Source organism: Zootoca vivipara, chromosome 9 (assembly GCF_963506605.1).
Source record: "Zootoca vivipara chromosome 9, rZooViv1.1, whole genome shotgun sequence".
In the NCBI taxonomy this organism is placed as follows: Eukaryota; Metazoa; Chordata; class Lepidosauria; order Squamata; family Lacertidae; genus Zootoca; species Zootoca vivipara.
Window position 1 is genome coordinate 25,755,302 of NC_083284.1, and position 24,184 is coordinate 25,779,485.

At 41.0% G+C, this 24,184-nt stretch overlaps 1 protein-coding gene across 3 annotated transcripts in view; it reads left to right on the forward strand.

Moving 5' to 3' along the window:
• The window catches only part of ANK2 (ankyrin 2), a 310,153-nt gene that overhangs the window by 23,873 nt on the left and 262,096 nt on the right, over positions 1-24,184 (forward strand). For 2 of the 3 annotated variants that reach the window (XM_060278531.1, XM_060278530.1), the window contains exon 2: positions 20,024-20,081. The exons of the other annotated variant lie outside the window; for it this stretch is intronic. In XM_060278531.1, the coding sequence (XP_060134514.1) occupies positions 20,061-20,081 (21 nt within the window). In that variant the 5' untranslated portion in view covers positions 20,024-20,060. The remainder of the gene's footprint in view (positions 1-20,023; positions 20,082-24,184) is intronic. 3 annotated transcript variants of the gene reach the window in all.

A 24,184-nucleotide genomic window follows, 5' to 3' on the forward strand; every position in this document is an offset into this window, starting at 1 on the left:
CTACCTGTAATGTGCTTGTAGTTGATGGAAACATGAAGCTTGCCTCTGTCCATGATTTCAACTACTTGCTGTGGGGGGGGCGGCGGCGCTGTTCATAAGGTTGATACTTGGTCCAATATAATCCTCCTCTTCCTCTGACTTGGCTAACTTATGCCTATTGTCATTATGAGCTTGTTTTTGCTCTGTTTCCTAGTATGTTTATAAGAAAAGGCCAAATTCCCATAGCTACACAGTTTAATTTTTAAGAGGCCTCCTACATTCATAGAGCTATTAATTTTTAGGCTATATTAACATGAAGAGAAAAACTGCTGAATGCTGAATGTGTACCGTAATTGAAAGAAGCTCTGAAATAGAATGCGGGGGGGGGGGAAGGGAACCAAGGAACGTGGTGCATATTAAAAAATCAACATGAAGCTGGGTTTAGTGGGTTTAGACCTGACCACCACTGTCTGATCAATTCTGAAGGTTAGCAAGGCTTCTTAAAAAAGATTCTGAAATTTGAATTAAGTGAATGTATTCTGTGTCTGTGTAAGATTTTGCCTAACAGAAATACGTATGAAAATGGAAAGAGATAAAGCTCTTTTGTTGGTTGATTCAAGGGATTGTTTTATTATAAATCTTAGAGTATTGCTGGATTATTTCATTGTTGGCTACATTCACTTTACTCCTAAGAGTTGTAAGCATTGATGCAACCCCAAACCATTTTTCAAATGTACACATTAAGTGACATTGATATAATATGATAAATTACCACTTGTAGACAATATCTGGGTTTGTGAACTGTGGTATAATTAGAGAGCTATTCTAGGCCCAGGAGTATCTGCAGTGTTGAAAGATGCTGAAAAGGCTGTTGCTGGCTTCTGGTGAACCTCTTGTCAGAGACACTAGTGTGTTGCTTGCATCTTGTATAGAAATAGCTACTTTATTTGAAAATGTTTTGGCTACATCTCAATTTAATAACTCCCAGAGCTCCTAATAAGAATGATAGTTTTCATTTTTTTCCCTAACTCAAAACAAAAGCAATATATAATATGTATGTAGATTTGCATGCAATTTTAGAACAATAGAAGCTCTAAAATAGTTAACAGTAAATACCAAGCAAATCTATAAACCATTAATCAGCACCAGTAAAATTAGCTCAGAAAACATGCTGGAAGGCCTAAGCAAATATGTTTATGTAAGGCACTCACAGGCTCATCACAACCATCAATCTTAAACTATAGTTCAAAACAAACTATTGTTTAGTGTGAATGAGCTGTATGCAGATGCACACGGCTAAACAGTTCCCATGACATTTCTCCCATACTCCTGCTGCACAAGGGTGGAGCAGAGCCTGGCTTGTTGTGCCATCTGAACTGACACTCGTGGTTTGTTTCCTCCTAACAAACCATGAGTGGTAATCCAAGAATAAACCTTGGTTGCTGCTTATATTTTGCTTGGAGGTAACAAACGATGAGCCCAGATTTGGATGATACAATAAGGCAGGCTCCAGGCTGTTCAGTCTGAAGTGCAGCAGGCGTGGGCGAGGGGTGCCAACGGATCATTTAAATAATGTGCAGCAGCATGTTGTGTGAACTGGTTGATCTGTGCTCTCATCCTGGACTCAGTGCTGGTATTAGCGCTACTTAGTGCTTGGGGCAGGAATTTTAGTTGCCTCACAGGAACATTAAACTGGTGGTCTTGCCTTGCAAAAAAGGGTATCTGGGAGAATGTGATGCTAATTGACCAATACAAAGATGAAGGTCTACCAGGCTTGTGTGTTGAGCATGCTGTTTTATGGTAGTGAGATGTGGGCATCTTACACCCACCTGGAGTGACACCCCAATGCCTTCCACATGCACTGCTTCAGGAAGATTTTGCACATCACATGGCAGGACAGAGTCTCAAACAAAGCCCTCATTTCCAGCATATTCACACTCCTGTCGCAATGACATCTATGCTGGCTTGGTGATGTATACAGAATGGAAGATGGCAGGATCTCCAGAAAGGACATGCTCTGCAGGCAACTGGCTTCAGGCACCAGGCCTATTGGTGGACCAACACTGCATTGCAAAGATGTCTGCAGTTGTAACGTGAAAGTTGGCAGCACTAACCCCACCTTGTGCGAATCCCTTGCAGACAGCTGCAGCACTTGGAGAGTTGTGTATCCGTAGCAGTGACCAAAGGAGGAATGACCACTGGGAGGAGCGCAGAAAGAAGAAACGCATTGGTACACCTGCATCAGCATAGCCGTATGCTTTCATCTGCCCCGGCTGCAAGAAACACACACACACACACACACACACACACACACACACACACACACACACAAAATGATCTCCCTTATTTCAAGTCCTTTTGAATAATTTATCATCACATTTCCCAGGCATCTCAGGGCACATGACGCAGCTACCTTGCTAAACTCTAAGAAGATTTGGGTTTGGCTATACTGTAGTGACAGAGGTGAAAAACTGCCTTAGAACTCCATCTATGCTACCTTCAGTTTCATGATGCATGGAAGGTGAGATATACATGTCCTAAATAAATAAAATCTGTATAATTTAAGAAAATATTTCTGAAAGTGCTTGGACCTTCCAGCATTTCAGCTAGCCCCCATGACTAATGCAGAAGAGCATGGTAGGAGAATATTCCTCATCTTTGCAATTAAATTCTGTATCAGTCGAGAGTCTCTGTTGATAACATTTAAGTACTGGGGGTGGCAGGCAGAGAGAGAAGCACAAGCAGTTATCTCACATAGTATAAACAACGCAGCAGACATAAGTTAATGCTAATGTGTCCACAGCTTGAGCCAAAAGCTTTTCAGGGTTATTACAACACACTGGGCATGCAGCCCATCCATCTAAATGTCTAAATTGCATTAAAGTTATGGATTGCCCTTTGTACTCATCTGCAGATGTGGGGGCCCACTGCTACTGTTCTTGTAGAGACTTGTGCATGCTTTGGGGTGGGTTGGTATGATGTCAGAGCCGATATTTCATGTACTGAATTAGGTAGTGATTTTCAGATAAGTGCTGAAACTAGCTTCTTTGCTAATCTGAAGTAATAGAGAATCTTCCTTTAGAGCAAAACTTAGGAAGGCTGTTTTATCCATGCGGGGACAGAATATACAGGTGGTATCTGGTTATGTGTGGAGGCTCCAGGATGTTTTTGCCTGTGGAGGAGGCACATATAAATAAATAGCTGCTAATTAAAAAGAAAGAAAGCACACTATAAACTATTTAATCACACACACAAAATGAAATTAACTTTTATCATAAGTGTTGTACTAAGGAACTCCTCCTTTAAAGGCACTTTATATTTTAAACCACTTTTAAAAGTTAATCATTTATTTGGGAGTTCTGTTGTTTTGGAAATATGAATTAATGTTTTTATTACCAGGCTATAAACCTAACATTGTCATGGTACAAATGGAAAGCAGGAAACGAAACAGCTATTTGTATTCCATTCAGCTAACACATATGCTTATAAATGGATCGTTAATTTTTACCTGCTCTAACTTCCATGCCCCTAATTCATGTGCATCATGCCATCCGTGGATTGCAGTGTATTCAGTACAGTGGTACCTTGGGTTACAAATGCTTCTGGTTACAAACGCTTCAGGTTGCAGACTCCGCAAACCCAGAAATAGTACCTCAGTTTAAGAACTTTGCTTCAGGATGAGAACAGAAATCGTGCTCTGGTGGCACGGCGGCAGCAGCAGGAGGCCCCATTAGCTAAAGTGCTGCTTCACTTTAAGAACAGTTTCAGGTTAAGAACGGACCACTGGAACAAATTAAGTTCTTAACCAGTGTACCACTGTACTTGATAAACACCTCTGTTCCTAAGTGGACTGAATATGGGATTTATTAAGACCTTTGAAAGGATGCCGTACTGCTCAGTGATGGAGGAAGAGCATGTGTTGAATGTTCAATATTTGGTCTCTCCAGATATGAATGAGAGGCCAGAGTAGCCATGTGATGCCAGCAGCAGTGGCAAGGGTGGGCGGAGCCACCACAGGATTCCGTTGTCTGAGGCAGCTGCTTCAGTCTGCCTCATGGGCGGACTGGCCCTGCTTCCGGATTAAGGCTGATTGTCAGAGACAATAGCAATTGTCCAACAACATCTGGAGGCACAACATTGGCCGACTGGTGTAGACATTACAGAGCTAGAGGGGCTGGCGGGCTGACTTGATATAAGGATCTTCCTTTGATATGCTGCCTGTAGACAACCCATGTTTGAGAAGTTTGGCTTTTTTATCCTGTCTTTTCTCCAAGGAGCTCAGCTGGCATTAATTACGCTTGCATTAATTGTGTTTGTGAAATGCTTGCTGAAGCTGTTCTTAAGAATAAGCACTACAGTGCCACAGATGAACATGAGTATACAAGCTACATCTTCATCATTTTAGTTTGGGGTGGAGTTTTAGGACCTCTATGGAGCTCATGCTGAAAGTGAAAAAGGCAAGAGGGCACAGTTTTTCTGTGCAAGGAATTTGTCATATTGTGCATTGCTACGCAAATGGTGATCAACAGACCAATAAATACTGCTAAGGAAGCAACATGCACAAACCTGTTAAAAGTGGTACAAAACTAATAAGGCTTAGTAGTGTAATACACTACTTAGCCAGTGTAATACACACATTAACGAAGTGCATTATAAAGCAATTGAATTGGCATTTGCCTTTAAATTGAGCCAATGATTCCTAACAAAGGGAGAAGGTTATTTTCAGTCTTTTGAGTTTTGATTCAGGTATTGCCAGCCAAACACTTTAAAAGGTGGCTTTTTCTGTGTTTTTGTGCTCATGTAGACGCACAGATCTTTGGAATGCTTATGACATAGTGTAGCCTAAAGGATAATAGTCTCCTTCATTTGCATGAATACTAAAGACACTGCAGTGCCTTGTCTAGGGGTGATGGGTAACTTAGATTCTTTCTCTGTTTTTTTTGAACCAAGTCTGGTGTGGAATGAATGGCCCTTTCATCTTTAATTACTCCTGTCCCTGACTCTTGTCCAGCATACACTTTTAAGCCAGTTGTAGTTACAATACAGTTCATGAGATTAATAAATAAAACTTGTGAGACGTATAGGCGGCATTCAGATGTCAAGTTGTTGATTGTTCAACCATGGTTTATGGTCCTGGTTTGAAGGGCTCACTTGAACCTTTGTTCTGTTAAGCCAAGGGAAGGGAAGAAAGGACCACATTGGCACAGAGCTTATTTCCAGTTCCCCAGATTATGGTTTGGATCCCCCACCCCTGATTTAGTAGATCAGAAACATGACATCTGAATGCAGCCACTGTATATCCTAATACTTTAGATGTATGCCAAAAGGCAGTACAGTACTGTAAGAATGTACCAAGAGCCATGGTTGTCTGTCTTTGGACGTAAGATGAACTCTGTAGCAAAGATAAGGCAGAACTAGCAGCTCTGCTTTTTTGTATGGTATTATATTGTATTCTATTATGTGGTTTCTTATACCTCAACACAGGGCCGTGCTAAAACTAATCCCCAGTGTGAACTGAACCTGGCATGCCTTCTCCTATCTCCATAGCTCCCAACTTTGGATATCCTTCTCACACTTATGACATTATATATACATCCTGTTGACACCCAAGGAAAGTATAAATGAACCATCGGAGAAGAGACACGAACCATTACACTTCAGAGGGATAGCTGGACTGTGTAGGAGGAAATTAAGCATTTGCACTTTCCTTGCCAGTAGATACAAAAGGTTTGATTTCTGCACCACTAAGCTAAGCAGCTTTGCTCCAAAGCCCCAGTTGTTTTAAAGATTTTAAAACATTTATGAGGGATAGTTGCAGATGCCATTTAGAGGCACTTTGAGGAGGGAACCCTTTAAAATATATATAAGGAATTTTGCTTTGAAGCTAGACTGAGCAAGCATGTAGCTATGGCGGAGTAATGAGCTACACTTTAATTAGTCAACATTTTAAATCATGACATTTTAAAAGCACAACGTTGGGTTTTTTGTACATTAAAGTTGATTAAAGCAAGCACACTTGTGGCTCTCTTATAGTTCATGGCTTGTTTTAATTATATTCAAACAGCAAGCAAGATGTTGCAGCTGCCACCGCCCATTTTTTCCTGTGCTGCAGCCAGGTGGAGTGTGCCCAATAAAAGTTTAGCTAAAGTAGCACAAGAACTGAGAGAAGCGTCTGGGCCAAGAAGAACCACAGATTCGGAAGCATAAGCTGAAACATCGTTTACTTTACAAAGTGGTAGAGTTAGAAATTCTACCATATGTAATTTGTTTCCTTGTTTGCAAACAAGCTAGAAGTTTATTTTATGTTCAGAAATGTTTTTTAAAAACTCCACCCAAAACAATGTTGAAAACCTCGTTAGGAAATGTCAGCTGCAAAAAGAGCAAGTCAATTTGGTACAGTAAAAGTCAATTGGGTACAGCCCCCCACCCAAGCTGAATGGTTCAAGGAAGCCCCGATGTCCCTCCAATGTGCAAGCAGGAGAGGCATTGGGGTTCACTCACTGTTTTAGGGCTGAACAATTTATCTTGGCTACTTCTTCCTCCCTTAAGGTGGATACATTCCAGACATTGTGCTATATTGGCATATTGCAGTATTTAGCTACTGATATATCACAATATTGAAAACGACATACAGACATACCTCTGGATACGAATGCTGTGGGTTGCGTACAACACGGGTAATGAACGTGCCAAACCCAGAAGTAACGGGTTACTTCTGGGTTCGGCGGTTCGCGCATGCACAGAAGCACCGAATCGCGAGCCGCACATGCGCAGAAGCGCTGGCGTGGGTTGAGTACTGCTTTGGATGCGAACGGTCTCCGGAATGGTTCCCGTTCACATCCAGAGGTACCACTTTATTGCCCAGCCCTAGGATCTGGGCATAATGGTAACAAGCAGTTAATCAAAAAGTGAAAGCTTTCAAACGTTGCTACATGGCCATGCTAGGAGGGGAGGAGGCAATGTGCGAGCCCAAGGCTTTCTGCTCCTATTCCAAAAAAACATGGTTTATCATGACATCTAAATACAGCCAGTAACTGAATCTTGCAATTCCCCCTCTTAATTACACGAGAATATAGCTTCCTATATCTTGGGCAGATTGACTAGTATGGTTGTTAAATTGCTTTGAAACGGTATCATCAGTATAAGGCAGCATTTCCCTGTGAAATAGGCATGTGTAAATAAAGTGGCTGTTCCAAGAGTCAAATTAAACCCAGTATTGCATGTAGTCAGGTGAAGCCCCACAGCTACAGATTGTACAGCACTTTTCTAAGGTGCTCTGTTTTTCATCAAACCTATTGTCTGTATTCTTTTACTGCAACAATATTTAATTTAATCATGTATGCCACATTGCTGATCAATGCTTAAAAAAAAAAATCAACCCCATCTGCCATACATAGACAGGGCCAATCGTGTAAGAGCTTACCACCTATCATTGCAATTGAGTGGTGATGACCTAGTGATTGCCCCCACGTATTGGTGCCAGGCCTTTAAACATTACAGCAGCACTGTGGGGTCGTCTTGTGGAAAAGTGACTTCCATGCTGCTATTATACTGTCTAAAAGTCACCATGGTGACAATAAAAAAGAAGCAGCTTTTGCTGGCCACCATACAGCTATTATAAGAGGCACAGAAGTGTTATCCAAACCTGGAGACCAACAAGCCTTCCATTAGCCTTTGCTTAGGAAAGCTATTTAAGAGAAACACTGAATTGTCAGGGACATTCTACTAAATGCACACGATCCCTCTTTTGTCAAGGAACTGGCTACTTTAGAAAAAGGCTGTAGACATTGTTCTAAATGAAAAGAATTATAAGAAAAGAAAAGCAGGCTTCTCCCCCACACCATCACTTACCTACATAATGAAAACCATTGGAAGACAATGTGTTGTTCTGAAAAATGACCATCCTCTAGCCCAGGGTCAGCTGTTGTAATATATCATATATAAAAAGGAAGTGCACATGGAGAATAACCTCTGTATCACTGGTGGCCTAAGCCTTCAAATTGAATTTTCCCAAACAGCTTTCTGTAATTGCATTTCAGAATGTTTTAATAGGTGTAGTGTTCTACTTGACTGGTCAATGTAAGGATAACGTATCAGTGAGTCCTGCAGAAGAAAGCACTGGTAACTATGGTTAAGTTGTTAACATAAAATCCCCACTTCCTGATTGGGGAGAAATTCCAGGAGTAACGTCACCATTTAAATTTCCTTTGGATGAGCAACCACTGAAGACTTATGGCATCTTTGTAATGTTGGCTTTACTTGAAAATTTGCAAGCAAAGCAATACACAGCAGTAAAAAATACTTTCAAGCAAGACAGCAGGTCTACTACCCTGTGGCATCAGCCCCAAAAGAGAATAAAGAAGAGCATGGATCCCAAGATCCACAACAAGGGAAGCACTTGGGATCAGTGGTAGACATACATGTGTAAGATTCTAGGTTTAACTCCTGGCAGCTTCAGGTAGGAGTTTGAAAGAATTGTGTCTGAAACCTTGGAGAGCTCCTGCCAGTAAGTACACCACCCTGAGACCATATCTCTGCCTTAACTCAGCATTGTATGAGGCAGGCTCCTCTGCTCCAGTTCTTTATGGCTCCATTAGCACATAACACTAAGACAGGTCACAGTTTAGCATGAATGTGCAGACTTCTGAAGAGCACATCATGACTGCTTGCTTCCTCTGCCTTCTGCTTTGCTGTTGCTGAGCTAAGCCATGGTTTGGTTTAGGATGTATAAACCACTAACAAACTTGGTTACAGCACATACTTTCTCTGGAGCAAGATAAACCGCAAGCCTGCGTGAGACAGATGGGCCCGGGGTATAAATAATAATAAAATTATTATTATTACTAAGCTAGTCCATGGCTAATCTCACAGCATTGCAGAAGCAGGATCGGAGGAGGAGGAAAGTGGCTGTGATCTCTTCAGGAACCTGCATATTCATGCTAAATCTTGGTTTGGGTTAGCAAACTGCTGGTGTTTACATACTCGGTTCTTTACTACACATATCTATTCAAAAGTCAGTCTGTTTGAGTTTTATTGAGTGCTTAGTTCCAAGTGATTGCAGGCACATTTCCTCGCACATTTCCTTGCCACTCCATCCTTGAGTTGCCCATTTAACCATTAAAAGAACATTGGCACCCTTTTGACAATTTCTAAACTCTAACCAAGGTGGCACTTTCAGGCATAACCATAGCATTAGACCTATCCATGGGGGCAGGACGCATAAGAATCCGAAATGGCAAAATTACATAGTGGAACATAATTCTAGCCCTCCAAGCTAGAAGTAATTTTATGAACAGTCAGTCAGTTTGACATTACTGCAATTACAAAGGTTTTTGGAAATGTTCCTTCCATCTTCAGGAATCTGCAGAGAGCATACACATAATCAAGGAATAGAAGGTTTTTAGTTAAAATTGTTCAAAATTGTAAGATGGATAGAAAGCAAAATGAAACCTCTTGAGGCTTAAGTTTCCAGAAGAAGTACCAGCTGTTCAAAACAAAGTCTACTATCCTGTTTATGCACCTGAATTATGCAGGTGGGATGGAAGTTCATACTCTCCATGACAATGGGGAAGTTTAAAAATATATTGGGTGTAGCTTATGTAGCATGGATAAACAAGCTAATTTTGCTAGTCTGAAATAAAGGCAATTTTTGCACCCCTGTCCTAAACATACATACTTGTAAGTAAGACTCAGGCCTGTTTATGTTACTGTATATATCAGTTTCACTTGTACTCATTCATTTCTGTCTCATTTACTGTGGATTTTTTTTAAAAAAAGTATGAAAAAGAATATTTTACCATTTTCTCCCAAAGTACACTTAAAATATGCATTTTCGTATGCAGATTTAAAAGTAAAATACTTTTTCGCTGTTTTTGAACCAAGACTGCATCAAAAAATTCAGAGAAGTTTGTGATCTGGCTAACAGCTGCATTCCAATATAAGCCCAGGATTAGCAAATTAGATCGGCTTGCTCTAAAATGCAGACCAAATGAATTTCTCCATCCTTACTGCTAGGTGCTACAGGTCATCCTTATGTGTCTTTGGGTAGTATTGCATAGTTGTTTGTTTGTTTGTTTGTTTGTTACATTTACATACTACCTTTATGGTTAGGCTAATAGTGATTGGCCCAAGGTCACCTAGTGAGCTTCATGGCTGAGTGGGGATTTGAACCCTGCTCTCCCAGGTCCTAGTTGAACCATCACATCACATCGGCTCTTCAGCGGAAGGTATGTGTTTGAAAGTATGTAGCCCTCAAAAAGCAAAGTCCCTCTTCAGGTGGTAGAAAATATTTTTCCTTTAGTTTATCTATTTATCAAAATTTACTTATTGCTTCATTGTAATAAAATATCCCATTTCTGATTGGCTAAATTTGGCATTCTTCAAGGCATATACAATGCAAAGAAATAATGTTGGCCCATGAAAAAAGCCAGAATCTGCTGATAGGCAGGTGTACCATTAATGGATGTGTAACACACTGCCATGCAGCATCCTGTCAGCTTGTTTGACAGCTAGAGTTTAAAAAAAGGAAAGACAACTGTGTTATCTACATGTTCTCAAAATAAACTGAAAGATGGGAGGTTTAATTGGCAGGGGGCAGAGCTAGACATTTCAGGATGTCAAATTTTCATCTTAATAGCAAATGTTTCTGCAAATAAGCCCATGCTCTACTTAGCTTCATTTGTGACTGTATTTCTTTTGCCTGTATTCAAGTATGAACAGTTTTATAACTGGACGCATTGCTACAGCAAATGCAACTAGAGGGAAAGGGAAGCTGAAATGTTTTCTCCGTAGTATTATGCGTTCTTTAAATGTTAAATGGATTAATTATAATAAAAATGCAGATTTTAAGCAGGAGGATTTCATAGTTTTAGTAAAAAACTGAGAGAATTATATGGACAGGTAACTTTGAAGAGCTCCTGTGCTCAAGGGATGGGACCTCCCCCCCCCATTAAGGAATCATAAAGATTATTTGATCCTTTCTAGGACTAAGTACTAAGTAGCTTACTAGCCTATTAAAGTTTGGGATTAGCTTTTTGCAGACAACTTGGCACCAGATATTACAAATATACACTGTCGTCAGTGGAATTACTGATTAAATTATGGCAAATGAATATCAGGGTGGCTTACCACAACTTAGAATAAAAACTAAAATACATCATTAAATTTAGCCATATAATAGTACAAAGAAGCAGTGCTTTTTTCTGGGGAGACGCAGGGGTACGCATACCCCTAAACATTTTGTGAATCTAAGTTTGGCCTCATTGAGGGGCAGTATTTCAATATGAGTAGGGAAATGAGAGTACTCCTAAACATTTCAGCAGATAAAACAGTTTCAGCAGATAAAATGTTTTTTTAAAACAAGAGATTCATTCACCAAAATATCCTGTTTATATATTTTAGTGATTAGGAGATCAGGAAGACACTGCTAGTTCTCGTAAATCCTTGCTGTTTCACCCGCACACATTCTCCCATTCTTTCTATGGTTTGCTTCAGTCATTGTCTAGTATGCAGAGTTTGCTCACCTTTTTGGACCAGGGGGCACATTTTGAATTTTGAGGCACAAAATCACTGCCACACAGAGCTGCATTGGTCCAACCCAGATTTTCCTCAGTGAGCATGAGGTAGGGCTATGGTCAAGCGTGGAAACTATACCAAGTTCATTCCCTAGCATCCGCAGGTAGGGCTCTAAAATATTTTGGTATGAAATCTTTGAGGACTGCTGCTAGTTACTGCAGACCAGGGGTAGCAAACTCATGGCCTTCCAGATGTTGTTGAACTACAATGCGCATCATCCTTAATCATTGGTCATGTGGGTTGGGGTTCCTGGGAGTTGCAGGACCATAGGTTGGCCACATTGAATGGTCAGGCTTGCTATAAAATAGCTTCCTATGTCAATGGCAATGTAATGCTGTACCTGCCATGCTACAAATCATGGAAAGAAGAGATTCACTCCTCCTGTTTTGCTATTGGGAACATTACTTCTGCTCTAGACATGAATAGTCCATTAGCAGGTCTAGCTGCTGACTGCAAGCAAAATTAAATTTTATGTTTTTTGGCAAGGTTGTATTTGTAAGATCATTTTTAAAAAGCTTTCAGGTTTTGAAAGCAGTTGTCAGCGTGAAACATTCAGGCGGTCACTGTTTTTAATATTGGGGCAGATTGTGTAATTTACATCTAGAACTGTATTGTGTTTGTGAGTCAAACTTTCACTGTGTTCCAGGAAAACTGCACAAAGGCTGTATTTGTTCTTCCTCTTATGTGACTCCTCTGATTCAGTTCCAGGCAAGTTCACTGAAGCTATTTGACACAGGAAAAAAAGGAACTTAGTTTTAAAACAGCTTTTAATGGGGAATAGCCAGACCAGCTGGCTTGCAAAATGTCTAGTAAAAACTTAGATAAAGGAAAGGTTTTTCCATGAACACATTGAGCCTCATTACAACTTTTAAACTTTTTAAAAAGTACAAGAAATCTGTACTGACAAAACATAATGCATCATAATATTATAATTGTAATATAATGGTTTTGAAACTTACTAATACAGTGCAAGGGAACTCTTAATTTTATTGATATTTCAGGCTTTAATTCTATACACATTTGATTAGGAACAAGTCTTAGGGCTCATCAAGACTTGGCCTTGGCCTGCTGCTTTCTCCCGGGGAAAGCTGATCTTTACTGCTGATTCAGAGCAAATGTCAATCGGGTTTTCCCTGGATTGACGGTTGCTCCGATTTATTGCTAATGAACGGGTTTTCCCAGTGAAAATGGTGGGGCAATGGCAAAACCACTTGGAATCTTCTTGGACCCCTGCTTTCTCAGTATGGGACAAGCTCAAGTCTGGATGAGTCCTTGCTCAGTACACTGGGATTTACTTGAGGAAGGGCTGCAGCTCAGTGGTTAAGTCTCTGCCTTGTTCAACTGGGCTCAGTCCAGGTATGGCTGGGAAAATCGCCTGCCTGAAGCCCTGGGGAGTTGTTGCCAGTCATTGGTATACAACACTACAGTAAATGGGCCATTAGTATAAGGCAGCTTGCTGTGTTCCTAAAGCTTTGCATGACTTATTTTACAGGTTTTGTGGCTTTTGGATTATTGTCTTTCCTTGCTTATTGCTTATTCAAGAAACCAAGCTGCATAATTACTAAGAAATGTCCATCAATTGGTGACATATACTGAGTTGGTTCAGTATATGTGTTTCCCATATACAGTATCAATAAATCACATTTCCACAATGGGCCCTTTGGGCAGCTCTTAATTCATGGGCCTTGCTCGTAGCTTTTAACACAAGTCCAAATGCAGCTAAGGCCTTTTCGTCCTTACTGATGCCGTGAAGTTAGGTTGCATTTAACTCATTGGCTGCTTCCACTTTGCTGAGCTCTAGTAGCTTGGGGGGAAAATAGAGACATCTTAATAATTGGGATCATTCTCCTGGATTCATCGTTTGCAGTGGTTGCATATCTGATTTAGAGCACTGATTATCCAATGTAATTATGTAGAGCAACTCCCAGAGAAATACATAAAGCAGCATTGGAAGTGCTTAATGCTTGCTAGATCTTGCAGTTTGTCTTTTTAACCCATGGCGTGTGCTCTTTAGTTGAAAAGTGAAACAAGACAAGAAAAAAACATTAATGGGGTTTGGATCTATCTTAGCCTTAAAATGGAGGACACTGAAAAACAATTTCCTTATAATAATGCATTTTAAGATGTATTTTATGTATACTTTATGCACATTAGTACTTGCATTTTTGTTAAGTAGGTTAAGTAAGCAAATTTCTCCCCCATCCCGAGCTGCAGTTACTAATGGGGAGGGCAGCTTGTTACCTATCTAAATGGAAAATATAGCTTGCCTGTGGCTATTTTCCGCTCCCCCACAATTTAGCCCATGTTTAAGCTCCAGGGGATCACAAGAAGAATGACTTCACCAGTGCTGCTTGTTCCTGGGGACACCCACTGCTAGTATGGAAACTCTGCGTGCCATGCAGAATGGTCAAATGATGAGGCAGTGTTGGCACTGCAAACCAGGAGTGGAATCCTGCCTAAGGAAAGCAGCTACCATGGGAAGATAGCAGGGGAGTGAGAAGATTTATTAGAAGATATAGTACATTTTAGTGTTTTGCCTTTTTCAGAGACAGAAAGATCTTGTTCTACGGATCTGTATTTTATTCAGACCATGTGGTTAAAAAAAAATAAAAGAATGCAAAATGAACCGGACACACCATATCTAATACTCTCCCTCTCCCTCTCCCTCTCCCTCTCCCTCTCCCTCTCTCTCTCTCTCTCTGCATTTTGAGGCTTGGCCTCCACTCTCCCTTTTGGCTTCCTATCCTATTGATGCTATCCTCCTTTCTTTTGCCTGGATTCCAGCTTCAAGGTGCCCTTGAAGTGATAGATCTTGCACCCCTCTGATTTTTTTAAAGGTGTTATATACCTTCTGTTAGGGACCCAGGTGGCGCTGTGGGTTAAACCACTGAGCCTAGGGCTTGCTGATCAGAAGGTCAGCGGTTTGAATCCCTGTGATGGGGTGAGCTCCCGTTGCTCGGTCCCAGCTCCTGCCAACCTAGCAGTTCGAAAGCACGTCAAAATGCAAGTAGATAAATAGGAACCGCTACAGCGGGAGGGTAAACGGCGTTTCCATGTGCTGCTCTGGTTCGCCAGAAGTGGCTTTGTCATGCTGGCCACATGACCTGGAAGCTATACTCTGGCTCCCTCGGCCAATAACACGAGATGAGCGCCGCAACCCCAGAGACGGTCACGACTGGACCTAATGGTCAGGGGTCCCTTTACCTTTACCTTATACCTTCTGTTAGGCTCCAGGGCAGGGACAGCTTCTTTTTGCTGGGGTGAGGGCTGCATTCTCCCAAGACCAACCCTCAAAGTGGCCATGGGCAGAGCCAAAATTCCTAACCCTTTTGCCTTCTTTAATCATCTTCTTCTTTGCGATCATTCGTACCCGAGTAAGATTGTCTTCCATAAGCACGGTCTTAACTGTGAGTCTGTAACACACTTAACTCCACCACACACTTCCAAATTTTGGTTCCACCCAGTTTCTCATTTTTGTAGTCTTAAGTTCAGTTTCTACATCCGTGTGCAAATTTATTTTAAGATTCCTCACACCATTACCCGCAGCATTTTAGTGCATATTTCTCCTAATATAAATATTTTTACAAGCAATTTCCCCTAATATAATGTGTTTTGTATGCTGTTTCCACTAACATATCCATTTTTATGCACACTTTCCTCTAATGTACACACTTTGGTACCCTTATTTCATTGGAGAATTGCATTATTATTATTCATTTCGTTTCAAATTTGGAGAAGTGTGAAGTACAATTAATTTTTGGTTTGTGTATTGCTTCCAGAAGCACAAATTAGGTAGGTTCACATTGCAATGTAAACTGAACAGTATTTCTCCTCCACCCCTATTTCCACTACTTCCCTCTTACTCCCTATTAATTTTCACACAATTCTTTCATTTCAAATCCCTTATTAATCTCCCCTTTCCTTATTCCCCTATTAATTTTCACCCATTCCATATTCCTTACTAATTGCCACCCAGTTCCCTTCTTATTCCCGTATTAATTTATGAATCTTCCCCCGCATTCCCTAGTAATCATTGTTCATTTAGAAAGCATTGACCCCATGCACCTTATCCCTCCACCATGAGTCCATCAATTCGTTAAGAGAGCACCAATCATTGAAATAAAACCAACCACCTCCTTCCTTCCTCTTCAGTAATTAAGCTGATCCATTTATTTATTTATTATCTATTTATTTCTCAATTATCCATTTATTATTATCCAGTTGCATAGGGAAGCATCTCTGCCCCCACATGCAATGCTCACTGCTTTCTCAAACGGAATTCTCTATATTTTAAATAGTTGTCCCTCTGTTACCAGTCTTGCTGCAGTGCTTGACGAAGAGCTGTAGTCTCCGCAAATTGGTCTTTAAGCAGAAGGCTATCTGATCACCACTGCTGGCTGCAATTCTTTTGACAGGCCATCCGACTGATCATGCAAGCAACCAAATACTCAATCGCCAGACGTGGCGCTCAGAGGAATTGCAGGCAACAAGCGGGTGAATGGAAGGATGTGGATGTAAACAACAGCAGAAACTGAAGCTGCTGTTCAAACCAGCAGATTTGAGGAGTTGGGAATTGGACTCATGAGCACTGCAAAGTAGCTACTAAGTGCTCAGGCAACACCAGGAATAATACAGAAGGTGAAAAACAACAGGATTACATGCACACGCATTCACACACACACACACACACACACACACACACACACACCCAAAGGTAATGCCATTGGCAAATGTGGTGTAATGGGGGAAATATGGGGTTGGGAGGGCACCACTTTGGCTACCTCTGTGCTATGTCCAGGCAAATTCTAGATGGATTTATTCATTGTATGGCTCAGTTGGTTAGAGAGTGATGCTGATAATGCCAAGGTTGCAAGTTCGATCCCTGCATGGGACAGCTGCATATTCCTGTAGTGCAAGGGGCTGGACTAGACAATCCTCAGGATCCCTTCCAACTCTACATTTCTATGATTTTGTTATTCTATTCAGCTTGCCATAGTTTTGAAAAAGACTTAGTGAAGCTGGTTCTAGCAAGCTGCAATAAAAGGTAACAGATGTTAGTAAAACTAACCAACGTTAGTAGTAACAAGTGTTAGTAAAACTTAGTGTCCATTAGGAGCAGAAGACATTTGGTTCTCAGTTGAGTGAATGGTGTACTTTGTTAGAAGAAACAGTTAATCACGTTGGAAGAACTGAATGTGGGGGGAGGGGGGGAGATATAAATGGAAAACATTTACTGTTATTTAGTTTGTAGTGGATGTAAATGGGGTTCGGACCCAGAAGCTTCTACCTTGAGCATTGCCAGCTCCTCTTGGGCTAGGACTTCTCCAATGTTGCAGTTGGTAGAGATGCTTCGGAAACATGAAGTATTATGCTGAGTAACAGGCATATGCACATGGTTTTGGAGGGGGGAATTCTAAAAAGTACGATCAGAGGGAAATGCAGAAAAGTATGGACAGTGATTATGGGAAGCAGGTGGCGCTGTGAGTTAAACCACAGAGCCTGGGGCTTGCCGATCAGAAGGTCGGCGTTTCGAATCCCTGTGACGGGGTGAGCTCCCGTTGCTCGGTCCCAGCTCCTGCCAACCTAGCAGTTCGAAAGCACGTCGAAGTGCAAGTAGATAAATAGGTACCGCTCTGGAAGGAAGGTAAACGGTGTTTCCGTGTGCTGCTCTGGTTCACCAGAAGCGGCTTTGTCATGCTGGCCACATGACCTGGAAGCTGTACACCGGCTCCCTCGGCCAATAACGCGAGATGAGCACCGCAACCCCAGAGTCGGTCACAACTGGACCTAATGGTCAGGGGTCCCTTTACCTTTACCTTTATGGACAGTGATTGTTACATACTTAACAGTTGTAATCACAGAACAGTTTTTTATCACACCTATACCCTGGCATTGGTAAGATAATTAAGCAATACTTATAGATTTCTAAGAGCCCCTTTGAATATACACAAACTAACTTCCCTTGTGGATGGGAGGACTGGGAAGTGATATGTCTGAAATATTACAACGGCCCAAAGGCCGTTGTTCAGAGCAGTGTCTATGATTACTCTTTCCATGATACTAACATGGGGAAAATGAGTCTTTCACTGTTCTGTGAACTTCTGGCTTGAAGTCCTAGGGAGAAGCAAATTTGCTACAATTCTTAAAATAAAACTCACTAAGTTTGAAAGCCCCGCTTTCCCAAAAAACCTTTAATGTAATCAAGGATCTCAGGAATGAATGAATAAGTGTGATTTTAAAGAGTAGGTTCCATGAAGTTAATACAGAGTGTGATCAATGAAGTGTTTTGAAATTGGGGGTGTCTCATAGATACAATATAGTACACCTGCAAAAATAAATGATGTTGCAATGTACTCCCAAAACTTCAATGAGCACACCTGGTTTTTCTTTCTTTTCTTTTAAAGGAAGACTCTAGCCATCCTAGAAAGAAAGTTATACAGAAAATATTAAAACAAATAAACAAAAATATTAAAATACAAGGAACCTTTAATCAGACAGACACTGCATTTTATCATTAGTTGGTTAGCACAAGCCAAATACCAAGAAAGCATTGTGTGGCTCATTTGAAGAGGAAGCACCAAGCATTACATTATAATTCCTACTAAGTGCATTGCATAGCTAATGCACAAAGAGGCATGATCAAGTTTAAAGTGGGACGAGGCATTAGGAAAATTTGTGAACTGTAGTTGGCAGCAACAGCTTGTTTGGAAAGGCCTAATCAAATACAGAGTATCCAACAGACTGAAGTTTTATTTTTCAGAAAGAATAATGTGAACTTGGCTCCTTCAAAGGCTGAATAGGATAGGAATGTCTTCCAGAGCACAGAAGTAACTGCTTTTGTGCAGTAGCTGTGAAATTTTGGCAATGTTGATTATCTCGCCTATAAAAAGAGCTCTTGAATGCTGGCAGCTTTATAGTTCAGTCTATAAAGTTTCCTTGCCATGCTGAGAAAAACCTTTTCTCATTACCTTTTACTTTGCTTTTGCAAGATATTTAAATTTCTTGTGTCACTTTGCAAGCTTATCATGTAGCAAAGAGAGAAGGTGATTGTCACAGGAATTATATACTGTATGTCTCAAAACCCTGTCCAAGTATTTCTGTTACACAGTCTTTAATTATATATACTGCAATTTCATTAAAAATATCAAAGTTGTTTACATCAATTAAAGACTCCCCCACACTAAGAAAACACTTAAAACTTATCTCCAGCTGACCATTACAGAAATACCGGTAGTCTTAATTGTTGGCATAAGCATGGTGGCAAAGAAAGGTTTTTAGCAAATGTTTAAAGGGTTGAACACTTACGCTGTCCTTGTGAATGCTGGGCACCACCTTTGTAATGCTTAGAAAAGTTGGAGAGAGATATTCACAAAGACGGGTTTCTCATAGTTTTAGAATGCATGCCTACAGAATGTGATGAAATCTTTGCATACGGTTGTTGCAAATTCAGCTTGCTGCTGCACATCTGTAAGAACAACGATGCAGCATTTTCTGGGGATGATGGGTCAGTGTGCATGCAGAGCATGCCCCCAGGAAGCCTAGGGTGGCAGCCAAGGTCCCAGCACTGGTCAAGGCCCATAGCTAACACCTGCCTTGAACACTACCTGAGTATCTTTTTCTAGCTCAGTGCTCCAAGACGTTGTGAGTGGCTGGGTCATGTAAGGGAAACATTGCAGAAAGGTAAAATGTGGCTGGATCCCACTATCTAGGGTGCTGCTACTGCCCACCTCCAAAAAAGTTTGAAATGACCCACAGGTGGACAAGAGAGCCAACCAGAGGGCACTTTGCCCAGGGACACCTCAAACTCCACACATCCAATGTTGTTGTGATAAGAGTCCTTTGACTAGACGCAAATACATACAGTGGTACCGTGAGTTACAAACGCTTCAGGTTACAAACGCTTCATGTTACAAACTCCGCTAACCCAGAAATAGTACTGTACCTCGGGTTAAGAACTTTGCTTCAGGATGAGAACAGAAATCGTGCTCCGCTGGCGTGGCGGCAGCAGGAGGCCCCATTAGCTAAAGTGGTGCTTCAGGTTAAGAAAAGTTTCAGGTTAAGAACGGACCGAATTAAGTTCTTAACCTGAGGTACCACTGTATTTGATCAGTCAGAGGATACACGGTTCACTTAGGTCTTGCTTGGTGTGGAAGAAAACCTCCACCTGCTTCAATGTTCCAAAAAAGGCGGCATTTCAATGTGGCTTTCACAGGGAATCTGATGAAAGACTTATTCCCAGGAAAATCTTTATAGGACTGCTACCTCAAGCATCGCAAAGTGGGGAAAAATCATTTCAAGTTGTGTGTGTGTGTGTGTGTGTGTGTGTGTGTGTGTGTGTGTGTGTATATATATATATATATATATATATATATATATATATATATATAGCAGTTCAGCAAATCAACATACATTGAAACTAAAGTATAATGAAGTCTATTGTAAAGATCTAATGTGTGTTTTTTTTTTCTAGGTAAGTAACTGAATGGGAAGATGAACAGACATTTCAAATGACCACCATGTTACAAAAGGTACCCTGGTATTTTATTTGTCTGAAACACAGGAGCCATGAAGAAGTCGGCGATGTTTAAATGTAGCTGAAAGTGTTGTTCATAACTGCTTAAATTATTCCTTGCTCTGAACAGTTTACCATTCTTGAATAATTTTACTGCTACAGTTTTGTGCACGTTAGTTCCTGTGCAAACTTCTAATAATAGACCAAATCCAGTCTTCTAAGGAAATACAGAAAAATACCATCTTTGGTACAAAACAGAATTTGGTCCTTTTTTCGGAAAGACAAGTTTGAACACAATTCTAACCCACTGATGTTAGGCTGGAACAGGGTAGCAGGTGGAAACTTTGAAAAAGGGAGTTTAGGGAGTTGTGTGCCATACCCATCCCACTGATCTGCCAAGGGACCTGATCCTTAGGCTCCCCTTTACACCAGTCTGGAACTGGTGAAGGAAAAATGAAAGGGAAAATGCCCTGCTCCTTATGAGCTGGCTGGCAAGCCAGTAGAGTTTGGGATGCAATGGTTGATCCACCTTTCTGTTCCTTCCCAAATGCAGAGTTCTGCCTTTCTTGGAACGATAGCTTGATATGTGTGGTGATAGTGGAGCCCTGGATATATAATGCTGATCAATAGAAATAGTTGTGTTTGTCCAGGGCTCAAGAAATAATATTCATTTGACTGGAGCAGTGGTATGATGAAACAGATGAGTTGATCCATTCTTCGTATGTTCCAGTATTTTGACCGAGTCCCTGTGATTTATCTTCTTTACTTGCATGGAAATCAGACTTCAATGCTGGCCATAAAAGTGGCAGATTTACCATTATGCCTGACTCCTTAAGAGATTACATCACTGAGTAACCTTGGAAGAACCAAATGGCTTATTAGCTGTTCTCTAGACAAATAGTTATGTGCCAGCCAGAGTATTACTTCAGAATGTAAGTGCTTGCTACGTGATGGAAGGATGCTACTGAAGAGAAGCTGTTCATGTAATAAATTCAGGGCTTTTTTTTTCTTTCTAGAAAAAGAGGTGGTGGAACTTGCTGAGCTTTTTTTTTATGGGAGCATCCAGCCAAGGTTATTGAGCTTTTTTAGGGAGGCAAAAAAAGTTTGCAAACGCCCTCCCATCAGATGTCAAAGAGAAAAACAACTACCAGACTTTTAGAAGACATCTGAAGGCAGCCCTGTTTAGGGAGATTTTTAATGTTTAATAGATCACTGTGTTTTATTTTTCTGTTGGAAGCCACCCAGAGTGGCTGGGGAAACCCAGCCAGATGGGCGGGGTATAAATAATAAATTATTATTATTATTTTTTATGGGAGCACCCACCTTCTCACTCACCCCACCGCCACTTTCAGTGACACTGACGCTGCAACGATTAACGGAGCAAAGAGGTAATAGAACTCAAGTGCTAAGCCCTAAATAAAATATTTGTGCCTGTAGCTCAAAGGATCCACTCTACTGTATTACTTGTTTTAGGGCTTCTCATATACAAAAAACAATAGCAATTCATCCAACAAGAGTTTTAGCCAGGATGATTCTGTACAACCAAAAGTTCCCCAGAAAAAGAAGCAAAAAGTAAAAGTAACAAAAAACTAGTTTACTTCTGGCTCTCCTTTCTTCTCAGCTATGCATTACTTTCTAGTAATGAGCATTCTGAGTTATAGCCCAGTAGAATGTTTCATTGCCAAATGATCATGAATGTTTCATATACTGTATACTACATTTAGCAGTATAAAACCTTTCTCCTTTTTACATTTTCCCTAAGAAATTGGGTAAAATTTGTATGCAAAGTTATCAGGGATATTCAATTTATTCCAATTCATGTCGCAATGCAGGTAAGCCATTCTACTGCTGCCCAGTTCTACTCTCTAAGTCCCATTATACGTAATCATTGGTCATATAGCTGGAGTTGATGGGAGTTGTAGTCTAACAACAACTGGAATACCACTTGACCTACCCCTGTTTATGTCTTTCTCTTGTTTTAAAAATCACTGCCACAGTCTTTCCACAAACATTATTTTTCCATAATTTGTATGCCTACAATTTATCTGGAATTAAAATTCATGGCTCATGCGAGGGAATAGCTCTAATGATTTAAAAATGAAATTATAGTGATCTGTTTCAGGCAATTTAGTATATTGCCTCTGACGTACTGTTCCAATGAAATCTAAAAAGCTTCCTGTTGGAAATGCATCTTTCGGATTTTTCTCTCCCATTGCTTGCAATTATAATTTGAAGTCAATTTTCACTGGCTTGCTGCAGCTGTGCATATTACTTTTAAACACAGTGCTGCAAAAATGAAAGGTGTCCCCCCCCCCTAGTATTGATGAAACAGGCTAGACAAAGATTATATGCTTCTGTTTAGGAAGACTACTTTAGTTTTTGAAATGCTGGGTTTATGTTGTTATTCATTTCATACTATCTGGGTCATTTGCACTTGAAAGCAAACAGTAGGAGTGGACAACTAGTTCTTCACTGAGTATCACTTTATTTCTAGTAGACCAGAGGACTGTACCTACTAATTTCTATGCAGTAGTATGCCTTTAGCCCAATCTGCACATACTTTCTATTATTATGTTTCATGTCAAAGTACCTTTTCTAGAAACAAACCTAAACAATTCAGCAGGAAGTGTGTGTACAGACACCCAGTTAATAGAACACCACTGGTAGGTAACACAGGTCAGGCAGAGACCACAGTAGTCAATTATTTGGGCACAGATAGTGATTCCTGCAGTGAACAAGGCAAACACAGTTCTTGAGGAGCATGGCTGCTGCACTGGTAAAATAGTAGTGTAGAAGAACATCTGGTTAAGCCACAAGATCACATGAAAAAAGCTATATTCTTTTGTGTGTGTTGAAACCTCTGGCTTTTCAATGACTGCAGTGTACAAACATAAGAATCACAGTTGTTGCTTCACCCATTTTTGCTGCTGGTCCCCAGCCACCATTGGGATGATGCTCAGGGAAGTCTCCCCATGAGGGAATGTGCCCCTGAAATGGATTCTTCACCCCCAGTGTAGTTCATCTGATCTTCCTCCTCCTATGTGCTTTCAGTATTCCCCTGTTGTCTGAATTGTATGGGAAGCAGGCATCAATGAAAAGCATCTACAACTTGTAAAAGCCAATTCTGGCTTCAAGCAACAGGTCCCAAATGGGCCCCTATCAAAATGTTTGCCGTGTGACATGGCATATGCTTGTGTCTAAAGGACCTTGTGTCTAAAGCGAGAGCTCTTTTATTTTCAATGAATGGCTTGTGGTGCTTTTGTGTGTGGTGTGATGTAAATAAAGGGGAGAGGATCGAGAGAACATTAGTATGTGGTAGATGATTTGTGAATATTATTATTCCCTGTTGACATGAAGGATTTAGCCAGTTATGTCGGCAGCTGCTTTATCCACCTGGCTCAAGGCCTGTACATAAACTGCCCTTCCTTGTAGCAGCTGACGGGTGTTTCCCAGCTGGAGGCAGCTACCTAACTCCTTGCAGCAAACAGACCGTCAAGGTCGTTCAGTCTTAAGAGAAGCGTTGCCTTTGTGTGACATTGCAAAGTGATCAAAGAAAAGGTTGTACTTGCTCTTGCTCTTTGCGGAGCCCATAAAGGCCACAGATTCCCTGAAGTATTCATTACTTCCCTGTGAACAGGAAGAATATTCTCCAAGGCAGTGGTAGGAAACCTTAGTTGTGGTCCTACACTCCTCTCTCTCTGGCCCTTGAAGGTCTCCCCCGACCCACCCCTTCTCCCCCAGGCCACACCTCTCACTGGCACTGCTTTGCACCATCCTCCAGTGCTTTTGCCTGAATGGGGTGTACCCTCAAATTCCTCCTGCATTCCTGGATGGAGGATAGAGAGGAATGTGTGTAGAAACCAGCTTACCATACAGAGAAAGTTACAGGTAGGTAGCTGTGTTGGTCTGATGTAGTCGAAACAAAAACAAAAGCTCATACCAATCACACGAAAGCTCATACGAATGACAAACTTAGTTGGTCTCTAAGGTGCTGCCATACAGAGAAAGATTTACATGCACTGCTCTGCCATCTTTTGCCTCTGCCCCCTCCCAGCACTGGCAATGTGACCGCAGAAGGTTGCCCAGAAGGGAATGAGGCCCTCCTCAGGCTGAAAAAGT